Here is a 20,390-nt window from a genome sequence, read left to right on the forward strand (position 1 = left end):
GATTGTCATCAATATTTCAGCAGGATCTAGCCCCGTCTGGCGCTGGCCGAACTGGTTAGACGATTTGTGAGGCTTCCGCTAACAGCAAACCCATCATTGCCATAATCCTTAATTTGTTCCAATCACCTCAATCAAAAAAACAAGTTCCCCACTCGAACAGTTCAGGCTAAACTAAACTTGATAGCAGATCATCCGCTTTGGTTGTCGCGTTCTCGTGTGACTCTTTTCGAAAAAACAGCTTAGAAGAAGGATCGGAGCGTTATACTTTCCCGGTCACTGTTTCTTTCCCTGGTTTCCCTCCACCCTTTTGCTACAAATCTTCAACTTTGCTGGACGTTATCCAAAAGTGGTCACGGTGGAAAAATAAAACCAAGAAAGTGGATCAGATTATGTTGTTCCAGTGTGTGCGGGGCGAGTTTGGAACTCGCGCTGCTATCGAGATGCTTCCCTTTGTGGTTTATGCTTTGAGAAACCGAAAAAGAAAATGCGAAAAAATGAACACATTGTGCGGAGTGTGTCCGTGGCGATGGCTATCTTTTTTGGCGAATTAATGAAATTATGATAATCCTTTTGCGGTTTGAGTCCTCCTTCGAAAGACGGCCGGGTTACAGAGCTGTGGACGGTTCTTCTTCGCACCCGAAACTAAGTTTTAAGTCTTGCTCTCTCTCTGGTCGTCGAAATGCCAACCTCTTCATACGCTTCGTTCTAGCGTGAACAGAACCCTTCAGCGGAATATAATTAAGTGTGCTAATTGATTTTTATGCTCTTTTCTTTCATTTCAGGTAAACATTCTTCCCATTGGTGAGCTGCGTTAGAATCTAGACTAGATCAAAAGGATTTTTGAAGGTGATTTCTTAATTGTGTTGATGAACGTTGGTTTCCAGAAATAAAGTTCTTATTTATGGAGTCGCAGGACTTTGAAATTTGTTATAAAATTTGTGTTCAAAATAGTTTAAAACATTTCTAGCTGATACTTTCCCACATAATAATCCAACACCTCTTACCTTCCACGTAATTGAAATATTGCTCATAAATAGAAATTCTTGATCGCATTGTAGCTTATGAAGATTGGCTTCAAACTCGTGGAAGCCTATGAACTTTTGAGAATCGGGTTAAGAATCCTTCACAAGTGTCAGGATTTGACGACTGTATCTTGCAAAAAAAAATTTTTGGACTCAAGACTCTGACTGACCTTATGGTGTCAGCAGACAAATGAGGAGAAGAAAATGTTTCAGCGAAATAAGGCAGTTAGATTTTTTCTTAGAGCTGTTGGAGTTTTAATGCCCAATTGTGTGTAAATTTGTAAATTTATTAGAAGCATCCTTGAGTACAGTTTTGTTCCTGTCCTTACTGTGATTATAGGTAGTTCAAAGACTCTAAAAGAGCTCTCCAAGTTCAACGATTGCACCAAACTAACCGTACCTATTGAAATAACTACATTCAAATTTGATTCTCCATTAACTCCATTTGATTTCGCAAAACATTGATCCGCCTAAAGTTTTGACATCGAGCAAAGTTTCCACAATTAATGATTTGAATCGAGTGACAACTTATCTAGAAAAATAATTCGAGTTTGTCTAGTTAAGAGATTTTCGGATTTATTTCAATGCAGGGCCCTAGAACCCCTGGGCAGGCTTGAATTAATAACATCTTTTAAGATTCCTACGAAATATAATTAATTCTTGACTTTCAGTTTGTAAACATTCGCTATCTTAATATTGCCAAAAAGCACGTCAGATAAGCTTATTCGTTGATTTGTGCTGCAAGATATTTACCCCTACAAAGTCAAAATAAATGTTTCAACCCCCATGCCCTGATTTCCTACATCCCTGCGCGTAAAGGTGTGTTGTGCCGACTCATGACGAAAAACAGAATTTCATTCGGATAACATTCTCGGACAAATTCTCAAGCATGACAATACCTCCCTTCACTCTCAGAAGAAAAAAAAACTTCGCTTCAGGTCTTCGGGTCCCTTTTTTTCATCCCCGGCTTCCTCGCTCCAATTACTTGACTTTTGAAGAGACCGGCGGCGGGTCTCACCGAACATCTAGTTTTTTCAAGTACGACGACAACGGGTGACGTCTCGTGAAGATGCTTTTTTGGAGAGCCGGTTTTCGTCACGGATCGCTGGGTTTCGTCTTACCACGCCGGTAACCCTTCCCATGCACGGTGCAGAGCGCAGAAAACCAGTTCGCGTTTGCTTAGTGATGAATCGTGTACAACGCAAAGTGAGACATCTTGGAAAGATGGATGATCCGTGCGCTTAAATTTAGCATTTGTTTTGGCGTTTCAGTTGTGTTGCTGTTTTCGGGTGATGTCAACAACAAGCCACACGTCTCTGCAGGGTTGTAGGGTTCGTCTGTAGGGCGACGGTTATCAGCGTGGCCGAGTGGAAGAAAATACTTTTGCTCTGCTAGGGTCGTGTAAAAGTTGCACGTGCTTTTTTGGTAAAAGAGGCATGTTTTGCTCTGATGCAAGATCGTTAGGCACTGCTTCGCAAAGATATGTGTAAACCTTGTTCGGAGGAGTTGATGGGAAACAGTTCAGTGTGTTTCAGCGTTTGGCTCTCACGCGTGGTACATGTTAGAAAAATAGCTTCAAATCATTCAAAGTGTGCCCGAGAGTAGGTTCCGGGGCTGTTTTCGTTTGGTTGTATGCTAATGGGATTATTAATGATGATTTGTTGAGCAGTTGGAGCACGTTGTGTTCGGAATCGCGATGGGAATGAGTTTTTAATGCTCACTGTTTTTTGGCAGAAAGGTGTTTTGTTTGAACAAACTGTTGGTAAAATGCTAGTTTGTACCTTTCGGTTATTTACACTTGATTGTTCCTCGTTTCTATGATGAATTGGCTGGAGGGTTGTTGATTTATTTAGCAAATATTGTCTTGTGGAGTATCTCAATAAGGCATTTGAGGGATAAAATGGGAATCTTTGTTGATTGTTTCCTTCCAATTTCTGTTCCAATCCAATCCAAAGGATCCAATCAACAAATTACCATTGGAGTTATCTCTAATACCGTCTGTAGTATCGATAAGATATGTACAAATCAACGACTGTATTGTCTAGTTTACTTGTTTTGATGTCAGTAGTGTAAACCTAACAAAAATGTACAAGTCATAACATAAAAAAAACCTCGGTCTTAATACTTTTATCATGACAGATTTGATGACTTGTTGATAAAATATAGCACAGGTGTTTAGCCAACCAAGACAAGTAGTACACCGTATCCACAGTACAGTGAGCAGCTGCCAGTGAAAAATCTAAACAAGTTTTTAAATCGTCCCCTTACTTATTTTCTATCAAACTTCAACGACATGAAAAAAAAAATCTCAGCAATTTTTTATCAACTGTACTTCAAATATCTGACACCAAACGAAGAAATTGATACTGGAAAAGGGGACCAGTAGTAGTAAAGAGTGATGCAGGAGTCGCGGCTTATCCTAAACGCACCGAAACTTGTGTTACTTCTTGTCATTGTCGCGGCTGGATAACTGACGCCCGCCGAATGCTGTTGTGGTGCCGTTGTCTGGGCGCGTTAAAGTTCGCAGGCGAATTTTTGCATGTCGTGTGTTGATCGTCGCACTCGGTGGAAAGGGAGCCAATAAAGGGAACGGGTTAGGATCAATTCCATTGCGTGCTAAGAGGCCAACGTTCGGTAACGGAGAAGGGACTGCCGCAGACTACTGGCAGGCCGGGGCCAGTAGGAGAGTAATACGGCCACAAAACAACAGCGAAAACATCGACCCCTGCTGGTGCGGCGGTGTGATGCCCACGTACAGCCACGATTTTGCTACTAGCATTGATGCTGATTTATTGAAACAGTATGTTTCCCTTCAGCTTTGAGGCGACAGAAACAATCGGTAGCGTGGTGTCTGGGCAGGTTTCCGACACGACACATGCACAGTGTTCGGCGTACGGGCTTTAAATATACATCTGTTGTATGTCCAGCGTTATTAGGCATCATGAGGATTTTATTAAGAAAAAATTCTATCCAATTTTTTGAATTCATATATATATTCCCAGTTATTATTTGTTTCAAGGCATCTTTAAACACATCGACTATCTGTGGAAGTATTCTTCCCTGCTTATTATGGGAAGTAAGATAAGGTTTCAAACTGCCTTAAGCGAGTATTTCAAAGTAGTCCACCGCAAGTAAAGCACATCTTCGTTTAGCAAACAATCATAGCATGTGATGCCTTCGTAGGGCTCAACAGTTTACTATGAGCTAAAATAGGAGGAGTCCTGTTCAAAGACCGTGATCGTGTACCGTATAAGAAAAGGAAACAATTTAATACACCCCTGCTGGAGAAAATACAGTGCTTTGAGGCTCCATTCAATACTTTGTTGAGCAAAGTTTGTGCGAAACCCGCCCATCCTCTGCCCGCAGCATAAACTATACACATTCGCTAGGTGTCCATCGTATCGAGTAGTTGATCTAAATTATACCTTTGCAACATTGCTGCTCGTTTCATCCAACGCACGCGCCACAAGAACCCACCGTACGCTGGGTCCGGTGGTGGTCTCTGGACAACGTCTACTAGCGTTTAAGGGTTTTGGGCCCAAACATAGTTGCACGCTTAAATTTCAAGCTGTAAAACTTTCAAAGAAAGCAGAGCTAGTGCGAAATCAAAATCGAAATCCGCCTCCAGAAGCGAGGACCATGCTGCATACAGCTTTCTGCAACCAGTTGTCTTAACGTCTGTATCTTCTGCTGCCTTGGGCTCGCGTCTCCACACCATGGGGTGGAATGTGCATTCGCGATGAAATTCCGTGGACCACAGCCCACGCGCACAAACTGTCCAGCAGACAGTCTTTTTAGAGTCGTCAATGAAGAAGCAAATAATTTTCTTTAGGCATCAAATAAAAAAAAAATAAAGCCATCGCTGGTTTCCTTCTTTGGACTGGTAATAAAAACATCGTAAAAGCCTTCCCAATATTGGCTTATCAGCGGGTGATTTTATGCAACGCACCAAAGACTTGCTAAGGAGAAGCATAAGAAGGGCAGATGGTTCGGAATATTAGTGTAAGGCGTTGTTCATGAATGTGTTATGAAATTGGATACATTGCTACACCGTTTTTTCCCATATTTATGGAGGTCTAGAGTTTCTTAAACTACATTCATCTCTCTGCATTCTTACAATAGCTACATTATGGGATTCTTTCTATACCACGGAGTAAAGATAAGATTTCAAAATACTAAAAATATCGCCATTTTTCTGACCACACACAGCAAGAGGGCCACTTGATAATCGAAAGTAATAATGTAGTGTAAGATAGGCTTTAGTACGAATGCAGTGGATTGCCTTCGGTTATTATTAAAAAGTGGGTAGATTAGTCTTAGTTCTAACCACGATAAAAGGATTTTTGTGTTGTCCAAATTCAATTTGTTTATTCTACTTAGTTGCCGTTGAGAGCGAAGCAGTGCTTTTAGATATGGTTGTTCATTACCCTCAAAATAGGCCTTTGTTACAGCGATTTTTTCATTATTGGACCTTTATTTCTAGCCAGTATTTTATTCAGGTGCTCGGACAGGAAATAGTTTGCTAGCCTTTTGTTTCGTCGATAGTCACATTTTGTTATTTTCTTTGAAGTATATTTTGTTATAGTAGCAAAGCATTTCCTCCTTGTATGTTAGTCACATATTGACGCAAAAGTTCAGTTTTATTGTAGTTTAAAAGCTTCAAACATTCCTTATCATGGACTCCTTGTTTTTGATCGATTGTGAGCTCACGTGACACTCAATTTGCGCAAAGCTTTCTCTCTAAATTTTTGTGAATCATATGATACAAAACTTTCTTAGATATCGCCAGAGCTTTAGCTATCAATGATGGTTTATGGTTATCCCAAACCATTTTATGCATTATTTTAACATTATCTGTCGAAACAACCTCTTGCGAGCGATAGTGGCGTTTCACATCGACTTTTTCGCTAAAGCCACATCTAACCTCACAAAATGAATGTTTAATGTTTGTATGTAATTTTTCCAGAGTCCGGATAAGACTTATCAAACCACTCTTCACTTTAACTCTGTTAGAGTTTTGTCTATCAAAAATCAATGGTGAAACTTCCCACTAAACCTGTTTTTATCAATGCTTTGTACCATATCAGAATTTGCACTCACAGCTATGACAGCTATCAAATTTATATTAGTGTTTTTTCAAGGCTGGCCAAAACTGTCAAAAATGTTTATTCATTTTTTGTGCCTCAAAGTATGCATCAGATCTTCAACTTATCAACCAAACTATTAATGTTTTGTCAATCAGAGGGTCAGAGAGTTGGGAGAAAGACCAAATATATATTTTTTTATAATTACTTATATTCTTTGTTAGCATCTTCTCAAGATATACAACCTCAAGATATACAAGTATGGAGATCTAAAACATTATTTCAAATTGATTTAAAACGAGTTTTGTGTTATTCCTCGGAATTACAACGGCAATGAAAAATCTTGCTATTCAAAGGAATATTTTGTTCAGCTTTGAACATTTTTTCACTACGTTTCATTAAAAACTTTTGACTTCTTCTACTTCTTAGATTAACAACTGTAAGGTCATGCTGGCCAACGAAAGGCTTACCAGACTTGACCGATAACACGTAGTTAGAAAGTTATTTTTCATTACGGTAGAAAGGGATTCGAACCGCGACCATGCTTTGACGTTTTAAGACCGGCCCCGGTGTCCAAACCCAACCCTTTTTGACGTTTGACTAAAAGACTTAGAACTTTTGTCAAGCATCAAGCCTTCTGTGCTGTCTAACGGATAATCAATTAGACAACCTTAATACCATTGTTTCGATTTAAAGAGCTTCTGTCAAACGTCAGAGCATTATAATAAAGACTAATGCCTCACAAAAACCAACGCGCAAATCAAGAAATCAAATGTGTTCAAAAACTTTTGTTCTTATTTTTTCTCCTCTAGTTGGGAGTTTTAGTAAATATATCGTATTGCTTTTAAAGGACATGTTTGTTTTTACATGTTGATGTACATGCAAAGCTAAAAAGGTTAAAGTTTTCTACCTTAACATAAAATAGGTCGGGATCGTTTAGGAAATCATCACTAATGGGGACAAAAAGCAGACGCTCAAATGGAAAACACTTCCCACACCTCCAAGTCCATGTAAAAAGGCACCCCGTCTACCGCACTTGGTTAACCAATTTGCGTAAAAAAGCATTAGGCAATTAGGGGGCAGTAAAGAAAAAAGCCTAACCAAACGTAGCCTCGTTATTGTTGTTGTGTGTTTGTGTGCGGGTTTTGGGTACGGTACGCATGCCAGTTTTCGTAGCCAAATCTCACTCTAAATATTCTATGAATATGAAATGATACGCAACACCGAAATGGGGTTGGCGTGTCTAAAATTAATTAAATCCTTAAAATGGAGGCCTCATTCACGATGGCGGACGCTCCCGTTTTTCGTGCGTTCTAATGGAAGGATCAACACGAGCTTTTGGTTAGCAAAAGGGCGGAAAGGACGCCGTTGATTTTCACCGAGCATATCGACACTGTTTGCGTTTTTGGTGGAATCAAGCCAACGATCGTGTCCTTGCATTCCGCGTGCCACGGGAATCTCCGCTACCTACGTGTGCGTGTGCCAGTGTTTCGGGATGAGCCGTTTTGTGGGTATAAACTGGCTTTACCGGGAACGAAATTTAGTGTACATCCGCACCATTTTCCATTTTTCGTTTATTTTATCGTCACTAGAATGAAGGCCCCAGTGTTGGGGCACAAATGGGAGGGCAGAAAACACTTGTCCTCTGCCAGCTCCTTTCCAAACTGAAACAGTGGAGGTTTTTTATATTTTGTTTGAAATAATTCGATGTCCCCACGATGGTAGGAATGGTGGGTTTAGACATTCTTTCCGAGTTTTCCGAGTTGCTTTTGGTTCGAATTATGTGGCGCTAGAATTAATGAGTGCAATCGATTTACCCGGAACTTTCGGTTGTGGTCGTGGCACCCAAATTAGTTCCAAATTTTCGACCCATTACCGGGACACTTTACGTTATGGTTCGGGTTTTAGGTACATGTCGCTGTCGGTGCCTTTCGTGTGGAAGAGAAGTTTATGTTTTTTCACGTACCATCTAGGGTTTATCCGTTTTAAATCCTTAAGCATCGGCTAAAAGTGGTTTAGCTGAATTAGCATTTCGTCTCGATGATGTTAATGGCTGGTAAATTGGGTTATGTTTGTCATTGCTAGGTGTTTCGCTGACTAGCGGGTTAGGGCAAGTTTTTATTTGATATAAGTGTAGGTGTAGGATGTAGATATTGGAGTGACCTGGTCTTTTCAGGTTCAGAACCTGGAGTTATAGGTTCTTTTAAAATTGTTTTAGGTATTGCTTTGCTATTTAATGTGTTAAATCCGTTTTGAGGTTGGATGTCTTGCAACAAAACGGTTCTCTTTAAAACAAAACAGCTTAACAAATACTTTAAAACTACAATAACGTGCGAATCTGATGATGCTCTGTACCGTTTAGTGCAGCTCATGATAATGAAACAACATCCCCCAACTGTTCGGAAAAACCACAGAAAGAAAAATGAAAATAGTTGTTCTTGTTGACAGCTTGCAACCTCATTATACCCGTCCAGGACTCTCCACCCAGTGCTTCACACAGCGCACCATGAGTTGGCATCATTCCGACCGGCAATGTCATTTTGTGTTACCTTTGCCCTGAACTGTCTCTCTCTCTAGCAAACTGTACCATCTCTGCATGTACCGCATTTTTCAACTTCATCTGTGCACTTCGAACAGCTCGGAGTGGTTTCGAGGGTAATTTTTCAACGATTGAACCTCCCATGCCCGCTCCAAAAATTGTTTCGTTGTGTGGAGTGGATTGGATGGGCTGGCTCCACGTGTTTGGCAACGAGCCCGTGAGTCACGACGAGTCAAAGAAGTCACGTGTCTCACCGGCGTTGATGATGATGAGCATTGAACGAGCACGACCGGAGCAACACACGCATGACATGGATCGTTGACCATAGTTTCTGTCTCCGCTGGTCGGTTGTCCGGTGCCCGGGGAAGTGCACTTCACCGGTGAAGAGTAAGTTGGCGAGCTACGCGAGATGAGTGATTAACCCACGTCAGTTGACCCGCCATCAGCAGGGAAAGAGTGCAATAGTTTAGCGTCAACGCAGGTCGTCTGCGATGAACTGTGGAGCACTAATTGGAGAACTCCCTAGCCATCAGTTATGCTTGCAGGCAGGCAGCGCACTATCGAAGGTGCAATTTGTTTTGTATGGACCTTTGTGTGGGAAGGAGTTAATTGTTGTCCTCAATTGAGGTAATAAATGTGCCAATGAGCATATATAAAGCATATTTTAATGTGAGCTTTAATGTCAAGTGTTTCTTTAAGTTAAAGTTAAAGTTGTTAAAGGTGACTGTGGTTTGTAAGTTTGGATATTAGTGATCAGTTAAGTTGTGAGCAAATTTACAGAAAATCAAAATGAAACTGAGAACACAAACCAAGATTGAGCGCTTCTTCTTCGTTTTTTTCCGATTCCTGTAAGGGATCTTCTAGGTGGCTTACACAGTCTTCCTACTCTAAGGTCACGCCGGCCGGAGAATTAATGCCCTTTACGGGGGGAATGATTCGGATGGGGATTGAACTCCGGTTCTGCCGCGTAAAGATCGGTGCCGCAGTCGTCTCTACCATCCGGCCAACCCCTCAATCATCACTATAATGTTATTTAAAGAGGAATTACTTAAGGATATTGTGCCTAAAGTTCCCCAGAGTTTTTATGTTTATTATGCCCATATTTTGATGTCTATATAAAATTGGATACATGCACAAGTAGAAGGCATCATCCGTACCGGTCGCATCAGCTGCACTGTACCCTCAAACACATAAAAATGACCAAACTAATGTCCCATGGTTTTCTAACAGCAGCACTAATCTAAATTGGGGCCGAATCAGGTCGCGTCGGAACTGGCGTTGATACGCTCGTTTTGTTCTTACTGCCGCCCCGGTACTGCGCGCGAAGCTAGTGTGTGTTAGGTTGGTCGTTAAATTTGTCAAAGGCACCGCCATTAAAAACTATATCAATAAAATTTCTCAATAAAAACTGTGTGGTAAACGCTCTCTCTCTCGCTCTCGGCCTAAAAAGAGGCCGCGCTGAACGATTTCCTGCTGATGGTGGATACGAGATGCAATAAAAGTGCACGGGATATCACCATCCAGAGCATCATCATCCAGTGTATTTGGTGGGGTCGAATCGGAACTTCATCCTTAGATCCTCGTGCGAATGATTCCCGGTCCCGGACGCTAGAACCCCTCTGATGCCTGAGGGACTGAAAAGATGTTGGTCGAGTTTGGCAGGGAGCAACTGTGGAACTACTGTCTGACACCATTACAGTATCGCATGGGGAGTTCATATCCCATGCATCGCCACCATATTTTTGGGGGTGGCTATCATCATCACTGCACAGCTCATAAATTTTCGGATGCAAAACAACACAGTTAAGCTGCAGCTTTGCGGAAGAAGACAACGACAAACAGCAGCAGCACACGACGCTGTTGGGAATGTTTGTGGCGTTGCTTATATGGGGAACGGTGGCGCCTCTGGAATGTCTCTTGGCACATCTCGCGCCACGTACTCAAGACGCGTTTCCAACAGTTCGTCTCCCGAATGGGACACAAAGTTATTCGTTGCGCACAGCCTTGCACAACTCGTTTGACCGGAGGTGCGCGTTGCGCCGTTGATAACGATTTTAATTAAATTGGTTGTAATGGGAGTTTCGGCTTTTAAATTGGAGGAAATCATTATATCACCCAATAACCGTCGTGGGAGAACCGCCGTTTTTTTGACAAATGCGACACTCGTTGCCGCTCGCGTTGCCATAATTTCCTACTTAGCGGGATGATGAATGGTCACCATCAGAGTGCGATCAACACAATTTCTGTGTGGCGTAAACAGATGAAAAAGGGGGGGGGGGGGGGGGGGAAAGAATACAATACACACGACCCGAGTAGTGGGGACTATCCTGGGCTTGTTTTTTTTTGCATGATGATTGGCGTTGATTTATTTATGGACCAGACTCACTTTCCGCCGATGTGTGTAAAGTATGTATCGCGTTCCGTTTCTTCCATGCTCACCTCACTTAACCCTGCTGCAGCCCGCTGACAGCGGAATTTCGAACTATTATGTCAAGTGGCAGGAGCAAGAAGCGTGCACGCTGAATGCGGAATCGAGGCAACATACAGAAGTAGACAGCTTGAACAGCTTGTGGAAAGGAAAATATTTACTCATCGCAAAAGTTAGCGTCAGGCTGCCATTTTCCCGATTTTCTCACCCTCTGTTCATGGTACAGTTGGAGGCGGTGAAAAATCAAAACACAGAACGTTTGAAATCCCGACTGCTGGACCGATGCTTGTCGATGGTGTTCTCGTTTTGCCGTAAAGGATGAAGTTGTCAGAAATTTCTTCATCAAGCCTGTACGCCTTTCTTGATTCAGCGTTTGCTCGAAACGGGGTTGGTTGAGGTTGAATCAGCAAACGATTTTTTTTTTTTTTGGTAGACAAAAAACAAGAGAGTAAACGAACTGGCAACGGAGTTGTTTAGCACGAGGGCATTATTCCAGTTATCCATTTCATCGAGCTAATAAACATGACGAGGTTTGCTGTATGTTTTACGCAAACGGTTCTTGTTCTTTAAGAAAGCGTCGATGTCGCCACATTTGCTATGTTCGTTTATATGATCCCAGAAAACATGTTGAGGGATATATATTTCTTGGTGGAAGGTAAAAATATGTTCCTTGATGCATTTATAGGATGGTTGATATAAAGGATTACGTAATGATTTGTTTAAAAAAATCATGGACATAACATGGATATTCTACTACACTATTTGGAGATTCTACTTCCATGTTAGCTGCTTTGTAGACTGCTGCTTTTTGCTTTTTGAGACTTGAAATTATCTCTAGCTGAAATCGAGTGATTCTTTATTGGGAGCATGATCCAATTCTAGTATTAGCATGTTGTTGAATCGTAGAATAGTGACACTACTGTTTGACTAAATTAAATTGTAATGTGTTTTGGAGAATGCTTGGAATATCCCTCTACAGAAGTTGCGCAAATTTAGTTTCAATAGTTGTTTTTTTTTTTGTTAATTTTATAGAAACTGATTGGATCTTTAAGACCTCATCCGCCTCTTTTCAGTAGGGCACAAACACGTTACAAACTATTACAGATATGGCTTAAATTTAATCTTTGATTATTGCTGGTATGACTCCTTTATTGTGAAAGCTATGGCGATAAAAATTTAATTTTTTTGCTAAAGGCTACTAATGCCAATAAAACGGATGAGTTTGTTCTGCTGTTGCTTGTCGGGTGATAATATGGTTGCGAAGTCTATGTCTCTGACAGTGATATCAACGGCACAGAAGCTGCAGAGTGGAGAACTGGATCTGTCTAGGAGATAGGAGTGTGTAAGGCGCGTATGACCGATATGAAGGTTACCAATAGCTGGTACCTGTCTGTCGTACATCAGAATGAAAATAAATTCAATAATTTACTAGTCCTGATAGCCCTGAGATTGTTGCTAAAGCGTCGCCGGTCTTCACACGGCACAACCGCGCTTAAAATCCCTTTCGTACTGTTTTTCTGTACTCAAAGACAGAATATCCATCATCTTCTTCTAAGCTTGAACGTCCCTCTATTAGGACTTCTTCTGGGCTTAACGACCTTCTAGGTCACGCCTGCCGTCGAATTACTAACTAGAATTGCCGATACCACGTAGTTGGATAGTCAGTCCTTACTATAGAGGGACGGTCCGGATGGTTCCCTCTACAAGATCATATTAGCCCCAAAATGACTTACTAGACTTGCTGATACCACGTACCCTACTGACAAAATCTACCTTAATAGTATACTACTGTGTCCGAAAAGTAAGAAGGCATTGGGTGTAAAATTTCGCGCGCCAAAAGAAGCCCCTTGTTTTTATTTTTCGTTTTTCAATATTTATGTTTTTGACATTTCTTCCACGTTTCAAGTTACAGCATCAATCCGGCTTAGAGTGACAATTTGTTTTCGAAGCTGCGCCAAGTGTTTTTGTCCATATGGAACATGTCCAAGTTATTGGAGCAGCGCGCATGTATCAAATTTAGTGTGCGGAATGAACAAAAAGATGTTACAAAAAGCCTTCGGGGAAGAACGGCCGTGAGAAGGTCGAAAACGAGGACCGTCTGGGGAGACCATCCACCTCAACCGACGACGCCCACGTCATCCAAATCAAGGATTTGGTGGTCAATAATCGTCAGTTGACGAGACCTTTCGGAAAGAGTTAGGATTTCCAAAGCCTCGGTCGACACCATCCTGAAAGCCACCATCCCTATTTTGGAATTGAAGCGAATAAAGTCTCGCTTAGTGTCTCGCGCCGAAGTCTGCAAAAAAATGCTGGCAGACCGCGCTGGAAAGCTGAAATCGAGTATAACTGGCTACGAAACGTGGATTGTATGCGTAAATCTACGTTTCGTCGCCCGGGAACAACGTCGTCGGGAACATCGGACCAGTCCAGCAAGTACCGTTCCCCGAACGAGCCGAGGCCCAAGAAGTCGCGCCAAAGCCGGTCGAAAATCAAGGTAATGCTGACGGTATTATTTAATTACCGAAGGAATTTCTTCCAAAGGGTCAAACGGTGAACAAAGAGTACTATCTAAGCGTAATGCGGCGGTTACGGACCTCCATCCGGCGAAAGCGGCTGGATTTGTGGAAAAACAACAACTGGTTTTTGCACCACGATAATGCGCCCTCCCATACGGCCATCATTTTGAGGAAATTTTTCGCAACAACTGGCATCCATATTGTTTCGCAATCGCCGTATTCGCCAGATTTGGCACCAGTCGTCTTCTGGCTGTTCAACAAGCTAAAACGGCTGCTTTGGCCGGACACCGTTTTGACACTATCGAGGAGATAGAAGCCGTAGCGACGGCGGAACTAAAGGACATCCCGGCATCCGCGTTTGCATCGCGTGCTTGGCATCGGAAGGGGATTAATTCGGAGGTGATCCTCATTTGGCTTAATAAAAAAAACCATTTAAGAAAAAACGCAGTCACTTTATTTTTCGGTCACCGTAGTAAGTTAGAACAAAACATCATTATAATAGAAGATTATTATTAATAAAGGAGATTCATATCGACTAAATCCCTTATTATATCATTTGAGGAATTTTGTCAATTGGGTAATAGAATACCAGTTGAACTCCGATCCTGCCGTGTGAAGACCAGCGCCACTGTCCCTTTACCACCGGTGCGCCTATCTTACTACGTGGTATGATGGCTAGTAAGCCATCATATGGCCGACAGGACCTAATCCTAGAACGACAAACGAACAATAAATTACTAAACCAAAAATAAACACAAAGACTTACGGAATCGAAGATCTGTTATTTACGCTAATAGTTGCATTAAGAAGTTTTCTGTCTGACTTCAACCTGGGTAGTATGGGTAGTACGTAACAGCTTCTTAATCACTAGTTAATCATCCATAAATTGGATGCCATTAAAAGGAGAAGCTTGAAAAAGAACTCGGCTCTTATTACTCTCTTATTATACTCATTAAAACTAACGCGATTTTTAAGCGAGCAATTCTACCGCGTCCAGTCAAAATGACAAAATGGGTGGTTACAAAATAAATATTTCCAAATTCAAACAAATTTTGTGGCAGAAATATGACAAATTCCTATTTCTTTGCGTTTGTGTAACTCAATGCACATTTGATTGGTTGTTTCTTACACCAACATTGGAAAACCATCAAATATAATAAATCTGTTGTGCTGCAACTTTGAAGATCGTTTACAGCAAAATGATCACAGCATGAGCCTTGTTACTCATAAAATTGTGAACTTAGTTGCTTTATCTATTGTATATTATATATTAACTCACAGTTATATTGCAAGGAATACGTCTTTCGATTAAATGTAATCAACCTTTTGTGAAAATTTAGCATTGAAATACGCTGGTCATCGTTCCACAAATCACCAGTCAAAATGTTTGGTTAAGGTAGAATTGCCAATAACGTGATTTGCTATCAATATTTGATTAGATTTTTTATTTTTGTATTCATAGAAATTAACATCCTATTGAATGTGTGAAAGTATTGCGTCAGCTTCGGCAGAATTGTTCAACTATCAAAATTAAAACCACTTGATAGGTGTAAAACCGATCAAAATGATTGGTCCTTTAGTTGTAGTGTTAAAAGTAAATGAAATAATTATTTGAATGAAATAAGAATAAATAATTTTTGTGCCCTCAAATCTGCTTATCGAACCAAATTCGACGGTTTAAAAAATTCACCATCTTCACAAAAATCAGAAGGTCAGCTTAACGCAGACTAACGCATGGTCTCATAGAAGTTTACCCAACTCTGTAATGGTACTATACTTAACTGTGTAAGTTTTCTAATTGTCTAGCATAATGAAATTTATTTATATTGCTCTAGGCCTTTGCTCTCCAAAGCTTGACTAATTGGAGTTGCAAAATAAGAAAAAAAAAACATCCAGAATACTACAATCAAGACCTGAACAACCAGTACGGGAGCTAGCAAGGAGCTAAAAGTTGCTTCCCTTTAGCTCTTGCTTGCTTTGAAAGCACAGGTTTTACTGCAAGTTTGCTCCTAGTAACGATGCCTGCAGGATGTTATAAAGAACCGATTTCTTTAGCACATAAACTTCTGCCCAGCGTATTAGTTATGCGGCGCGTTCTTTTTTTTTCCATAAACCTTAAACCGATCTATGCAGCTGAAGACTAAAGAGCAAAAACGGGCGGCGGAAAAGAAGAAGAGAAAAAAGCATAAGCCCGCCCGATTATGGTGTGCAGTTCATACCACGCACACAAATGACATTTCCTTCAAGACAATGGCTAATAAATGTGCAATTATGGTACGGCTCTAGGCGGTTTCCATCCCACGTACCTCGTTTAACGTTGCAAGTTGCCATCGTGCGTCATGTGTCGTTCAGTGCAATCACCCGCGTGTATGGGCGCATAACGCTGTGCAGAAAAAATTGGTCGCCCTAGTACTGCAGCTGCAGCTGTGAGGCGATAATGCGGGGTCCACCTGATTGATCTTCGATCTTTATTCGCAGCGTATGCGACTTTTTCCTTCCTTTTTTTTTTCGGGCGACCTCTGTAGCGCCATCTTTGCGAGCTGGTTCGTGCGTGCCAAGTTTCCTTTAAAGCGTCAAAGCAGCAATGGCGGCATGTGGGTGAAAGCATTGACAATTGCGCTCGTTGAATAGTGTGGGGGTGAAATGGTGTAGGTTAGATATGGAATAATGTGTACGTTTTAGACCTGCATATAATCGTTGAGGAAGGTTGCACACGATGCTTACGTACACTCTATTATTGCTGTTTTCATTTTCATGCCTTTACATTTACTGTCCTAGTATGCAAAACTTGAGGCGGACATAGCTTGAATAACATATTAGTAAGGTTTGCCTATTTATACTTTAACAAAGAGACTTATTCTGTTTCTAAGCTGATGTGAAATATTGGTACGAATGAATGTAGAATTAGTAAATTAATGAGTCATGCACCTGGCACGGTTGTTGTTTAAACTAAAACAGGGAATTGATTGTTTGTAACGTATTTTGTTGGATGAAGATAAAAATCCCTAAGCGACTGTACACGGTTCTAAATTTAACTGATAATTAAATAAATGTTATGGAAAGTATAATTCACGCCACATTTCATGCCCACCATTTTGTTTCGGTTCTTATTTCTCCAGCTGGACCAAACATGAAACCAAAACACATTTCTCACGCCGTCTATAGACGAAGTAGATTCAACATTAACTTCACCATCATCATCATACTTTTTCTCCTTCCCTCACGGGCTGTCAAATGCACTTTCGCTGCAGGCAGAATCAGGCAAACTTTACGACGACAGGTTGTAGACGCCGCAATTGAAGCTTAATCCGCTAGCAGCTCGAATGAAGCGAACCAGTTTGGTAGGTCCTTGGAAGCGGCCGAGGCTCACCAGCGTGTACTGACTGCAGCTGCAAAGGTCGTGTCTCTGGCGGACTGCTTGGGAAAGTGCAGCGCGAAGGAAATAGCAAACCTCGAACCGCGAGTGCTCTCGCACTCTGGACACAGGATCATGATGACACTGGGTTTGCGTTGATTAAATGAAGCTGTCAAATTGAGTGTATATTAAACGGCTTCCATTTGCATGGCCATCCATTGCAGACGAACCGGGGTTATCCTTCCGGTCTTCTTATCCAAACTGCTCTGCTGCGCCCTGCCTAGGAGGTTGCCATGATACGTCCCGGTCGGTTGTTCATAAGATATTGGGATCATGAAATGAGAACTTGTTATTACAGCAGCAGGCGCGCAGACAGCGCAAGGTCGGGCTGTCGATTCTGAAGCCACTTGGCCGGTTGGTAGCTCCTAAGGCTCTCCCCGCCGTTTTATAAGCCTGTGAGTCATTTGAAATCATTACGTGAACATGGCGCTATCAACAGCTTCACAGTCGCCTGCTTGAAAACACAAGCATTGGGGATTAGTTTCGGTTTCGGCCTAACGGGACGCATGCAAACCGGAGTAAGTTTAAATTATAACTTTATCAACTTGTACCATTTTGCCAATGGTCTTGGTGTTCCCTCGAGCCTACCGAGGGTTTCAGGATTATGGTGGCTTCCAGACCGGAAAGTTTGTATGTTTGCGTGTGTGTTGATACTTGTACAAAATTTGCATATTTGACAACGATCCGGATTTCTACTGTTAATTCTAGTGCGTTCAGACTAAAGGGTTAACTGTGGGGTTGGGGAGAAAATTTTCCGTTTAAATAGAAGAAAATATTAATCGATCGATTCTACCCTTTCTTTCCTCCGTTTCTTGTTGCAGGCCAGTATCGTCCGCCTCGAATTATCGAGCATCCGAACAACCAGATCGTACCGAAAAATGACCCCGTAACGCTAAACTGTAAGGCGGATGGAAAACCGGAACCGACCATCCACTGGTACAAGGATGGTGAACCGATGAAGCTAACACCAAACCACCTCGTACTCCCGGCGGGCTCACTGTTCTTCTTGCGCACGCTGCACAGCAAGAAGGAGAACGATGCTGGAGTGTATCGATGCGTTGCCACGAACATTGCTGGAACTGCCGAGAGTCGAAACGCCACGCTACAGATTGCATGTAAGTAACAATGGAGGGAAATTGAAAGTTTTAAGCTTATCATTCGTTTTGGGATTTTAGCAGGTGCCCTGTTGAACTTGAAAGAGGTATGCAGTGGAGTTAAGTTTGATTACCTCTGTTTTGGACTCATAACTTTTATCATATATCTGTGATTTGAACTATTTTTGACTATGAATGATCAGTCCTGTGTTAACCGTAGAGTTGGCAACCAAATTTACACGCGTAAGTAGGCAACCGGCACGCCCGGGTATTCCGTACGTTTTGACGTATATAATTGACGGTTTTCGTAGGCAAACAATGGTTTCTATCTATTAATATTCTTGCAAATTTTTGTAAATCGGAATGTTAAATGAAAATATAACTATGTTGCATAATGATATACAAAATCATATTATATCGTATTATATGCTTATTATTTGGTTATTTACATAACAGGTTGGCTGATAAGTCCCCGGTCTGACACATAGAATGCGCCGCTAGTATTAAATGCATATTATTTTTATATAGCACCAACGTCTGACGTCTGTATGTCAATTAGTTTGTGAGACAGAGCGTCTTTTGTCAAGCAACTTTTGGCTACTTGACGAACGAAAAAAGAACGAAATAGAAAAAATTGTTGTTCCACCAAGACAACGCACCGTGCCACAAGTCATTGAGAACGATGGCAAAAATTCATGAATTGGGCTTCGAATTGCTTCCCCACCCACCGTATTCTCCAGATCTGGCCCCCAGCGACTTTTCTTGTTCTCAGACCTCAAAAGGATGCTCGCAGGGAAAAAATTTGGCTGCAATGAAGAGGTGGTCGCCGAAACTGAGGCCTATTTTGAGGCAAAACCGAAGGAGTACTACCAAAATGGTATCAAAAAATTGGAAGGTCGTTATAATCGTTGTATCGCTCTTGAGGGAACTATGTTGAATAATAAAAACGAATTTTGACAAAAAAATGTGTTTTTCTTTGTTAGACCGGGGACTTATCAGCCAACCTGTGAATATAAAAGAGAAACAAGTTACAAATGCGTTGTATTACAATGTACTGTCTATATTTTCGCTTTATTCAGCATAGTCATTGTCTTTATATTTTTATTTTTATGTATATATTTATTTATAATTAATTAATTTATTTTTGACTTTTAGTTTTTTATGATACGATCTAACAATCTATTTGAAATTTTAAATCCATTGAATTTGACTCTAAAATAAGCTCAATAAGAAAATAAGTAGAAGATAAACGTCATTCTCCATTCAAAATGTATGGATTTACACGGGCAAGCTGGTTGCTAACTTACGTGGTAAAGTTGAAAATAAATCAAAATAAAATACTTACTGCTTGTTCACAATTGTGATGTATGCACCAAAAAATTGGAAATAAAAAATGGCCTTTCGAAGTTTAAAGTGGAAAAAGCTTCACGGATATTCGGTTGCTTACTTGAAGGTTAAAGTTGAAATTTGAAAATAGCTTGACCGTGATGCCGATATATGCATCACATACAATAATATTTTTCCCCTTTTTTTGTACAGAATTTGCTCCAAGTTAGGTTTATTTATTTTCAAATGATAGTCCGTTTTGACTTTCCCAGCTACATAGCACGACTTCTTTCAAATAAGACGTGCCTTCAAAAAGCATTAAGTTTTTGGATATGAATATCAAATTATGCACCTGATGAGAACTATAAAACAATACTGTTATTTATTACTTTCTTATCGCTTGATACTCTTCTTAAGCTGAGTGCTTTATCCAGGCATACTGTGGGCGAAATAAGTAGTGCACGCATATAATTCTAGTCACACCTAGACCGTCATACTCGACCGACAGCAGGCACTAATTTACGATACAAAGCACTTTAGCGATAAGCAAATGCACTTCCCAAAATTCAATCGGGAACTTCTTCAAACTTTCATTCAATTATGTACCAGGCTCATGAATGACCAGCGCTGCTGCATCAATCTTACACCCGGCGCATAATGTACTAGTGTCGCGACTGCATCAATTAATCGTTTCCCTATCGTTCTTGTTGATGTCGCAAGTGTTAGCTCTTTCTGCTCAACAATATATGCAGATAAGTTAGTATAAGGGAGCGGGAAGGTGATGTACCATGGCGCCATCAAGCCATTTCCCTCCACTCCAAATTCCACTCGTGGCTCGTCTCACGTTACTCATGGCTGCTCACACCGACAAGAGGTGCACGCATCGATGCTGCGCTGATTTGCATAATTATTTATTACAACAATAATCCTACCTGATCGGAACAGCGCGCTTTCATGCGGCAGCAC

General features: G+C 41.2%; 1 protein-coding gene and 1 pseudogene across 1 annotated transcript in view; both read left to right on the top strand.

The window, feature by feature from the left end:
* Window positions 1-20,390, top strand: part of LOC126556492 (protein sax-3-like) — a 78,909-nt gene that overhangs the window by 40,779 nt on the left and 17,740 nt on the right. Inside the window, exon 2 of the mRNA XM_050211756.1 lies at window positions 17,826-18,119. Coding sequence (XP_050067713.1) covers window positions 17,826-18,119 — 294 coding nt within the window. The remainder of the gene's footprint in view (window positions 1-17,825; window positions 18,120-20,390) is intronic.
* LOC126556344 (uncharacterized) lies at window positions 13,053-13,775 on the top strand (annotated as a pseudogene).

This window comes from Anopheles maculipalpis, chromosome 2RL (assembly GCF_943734695.1).
Source record: "Anopheles maculipalpis chromosome 2RL, idAnoMacuDA_375_x, whole genome shotgun sequence".
In the NCBI taxonomy this organism is placed as follows: Eukaryota; Metazoa; Arthropoda; class Insecta; order Diptera; family Culicidae; genus Anopheles; species Anopheles maculipalpis.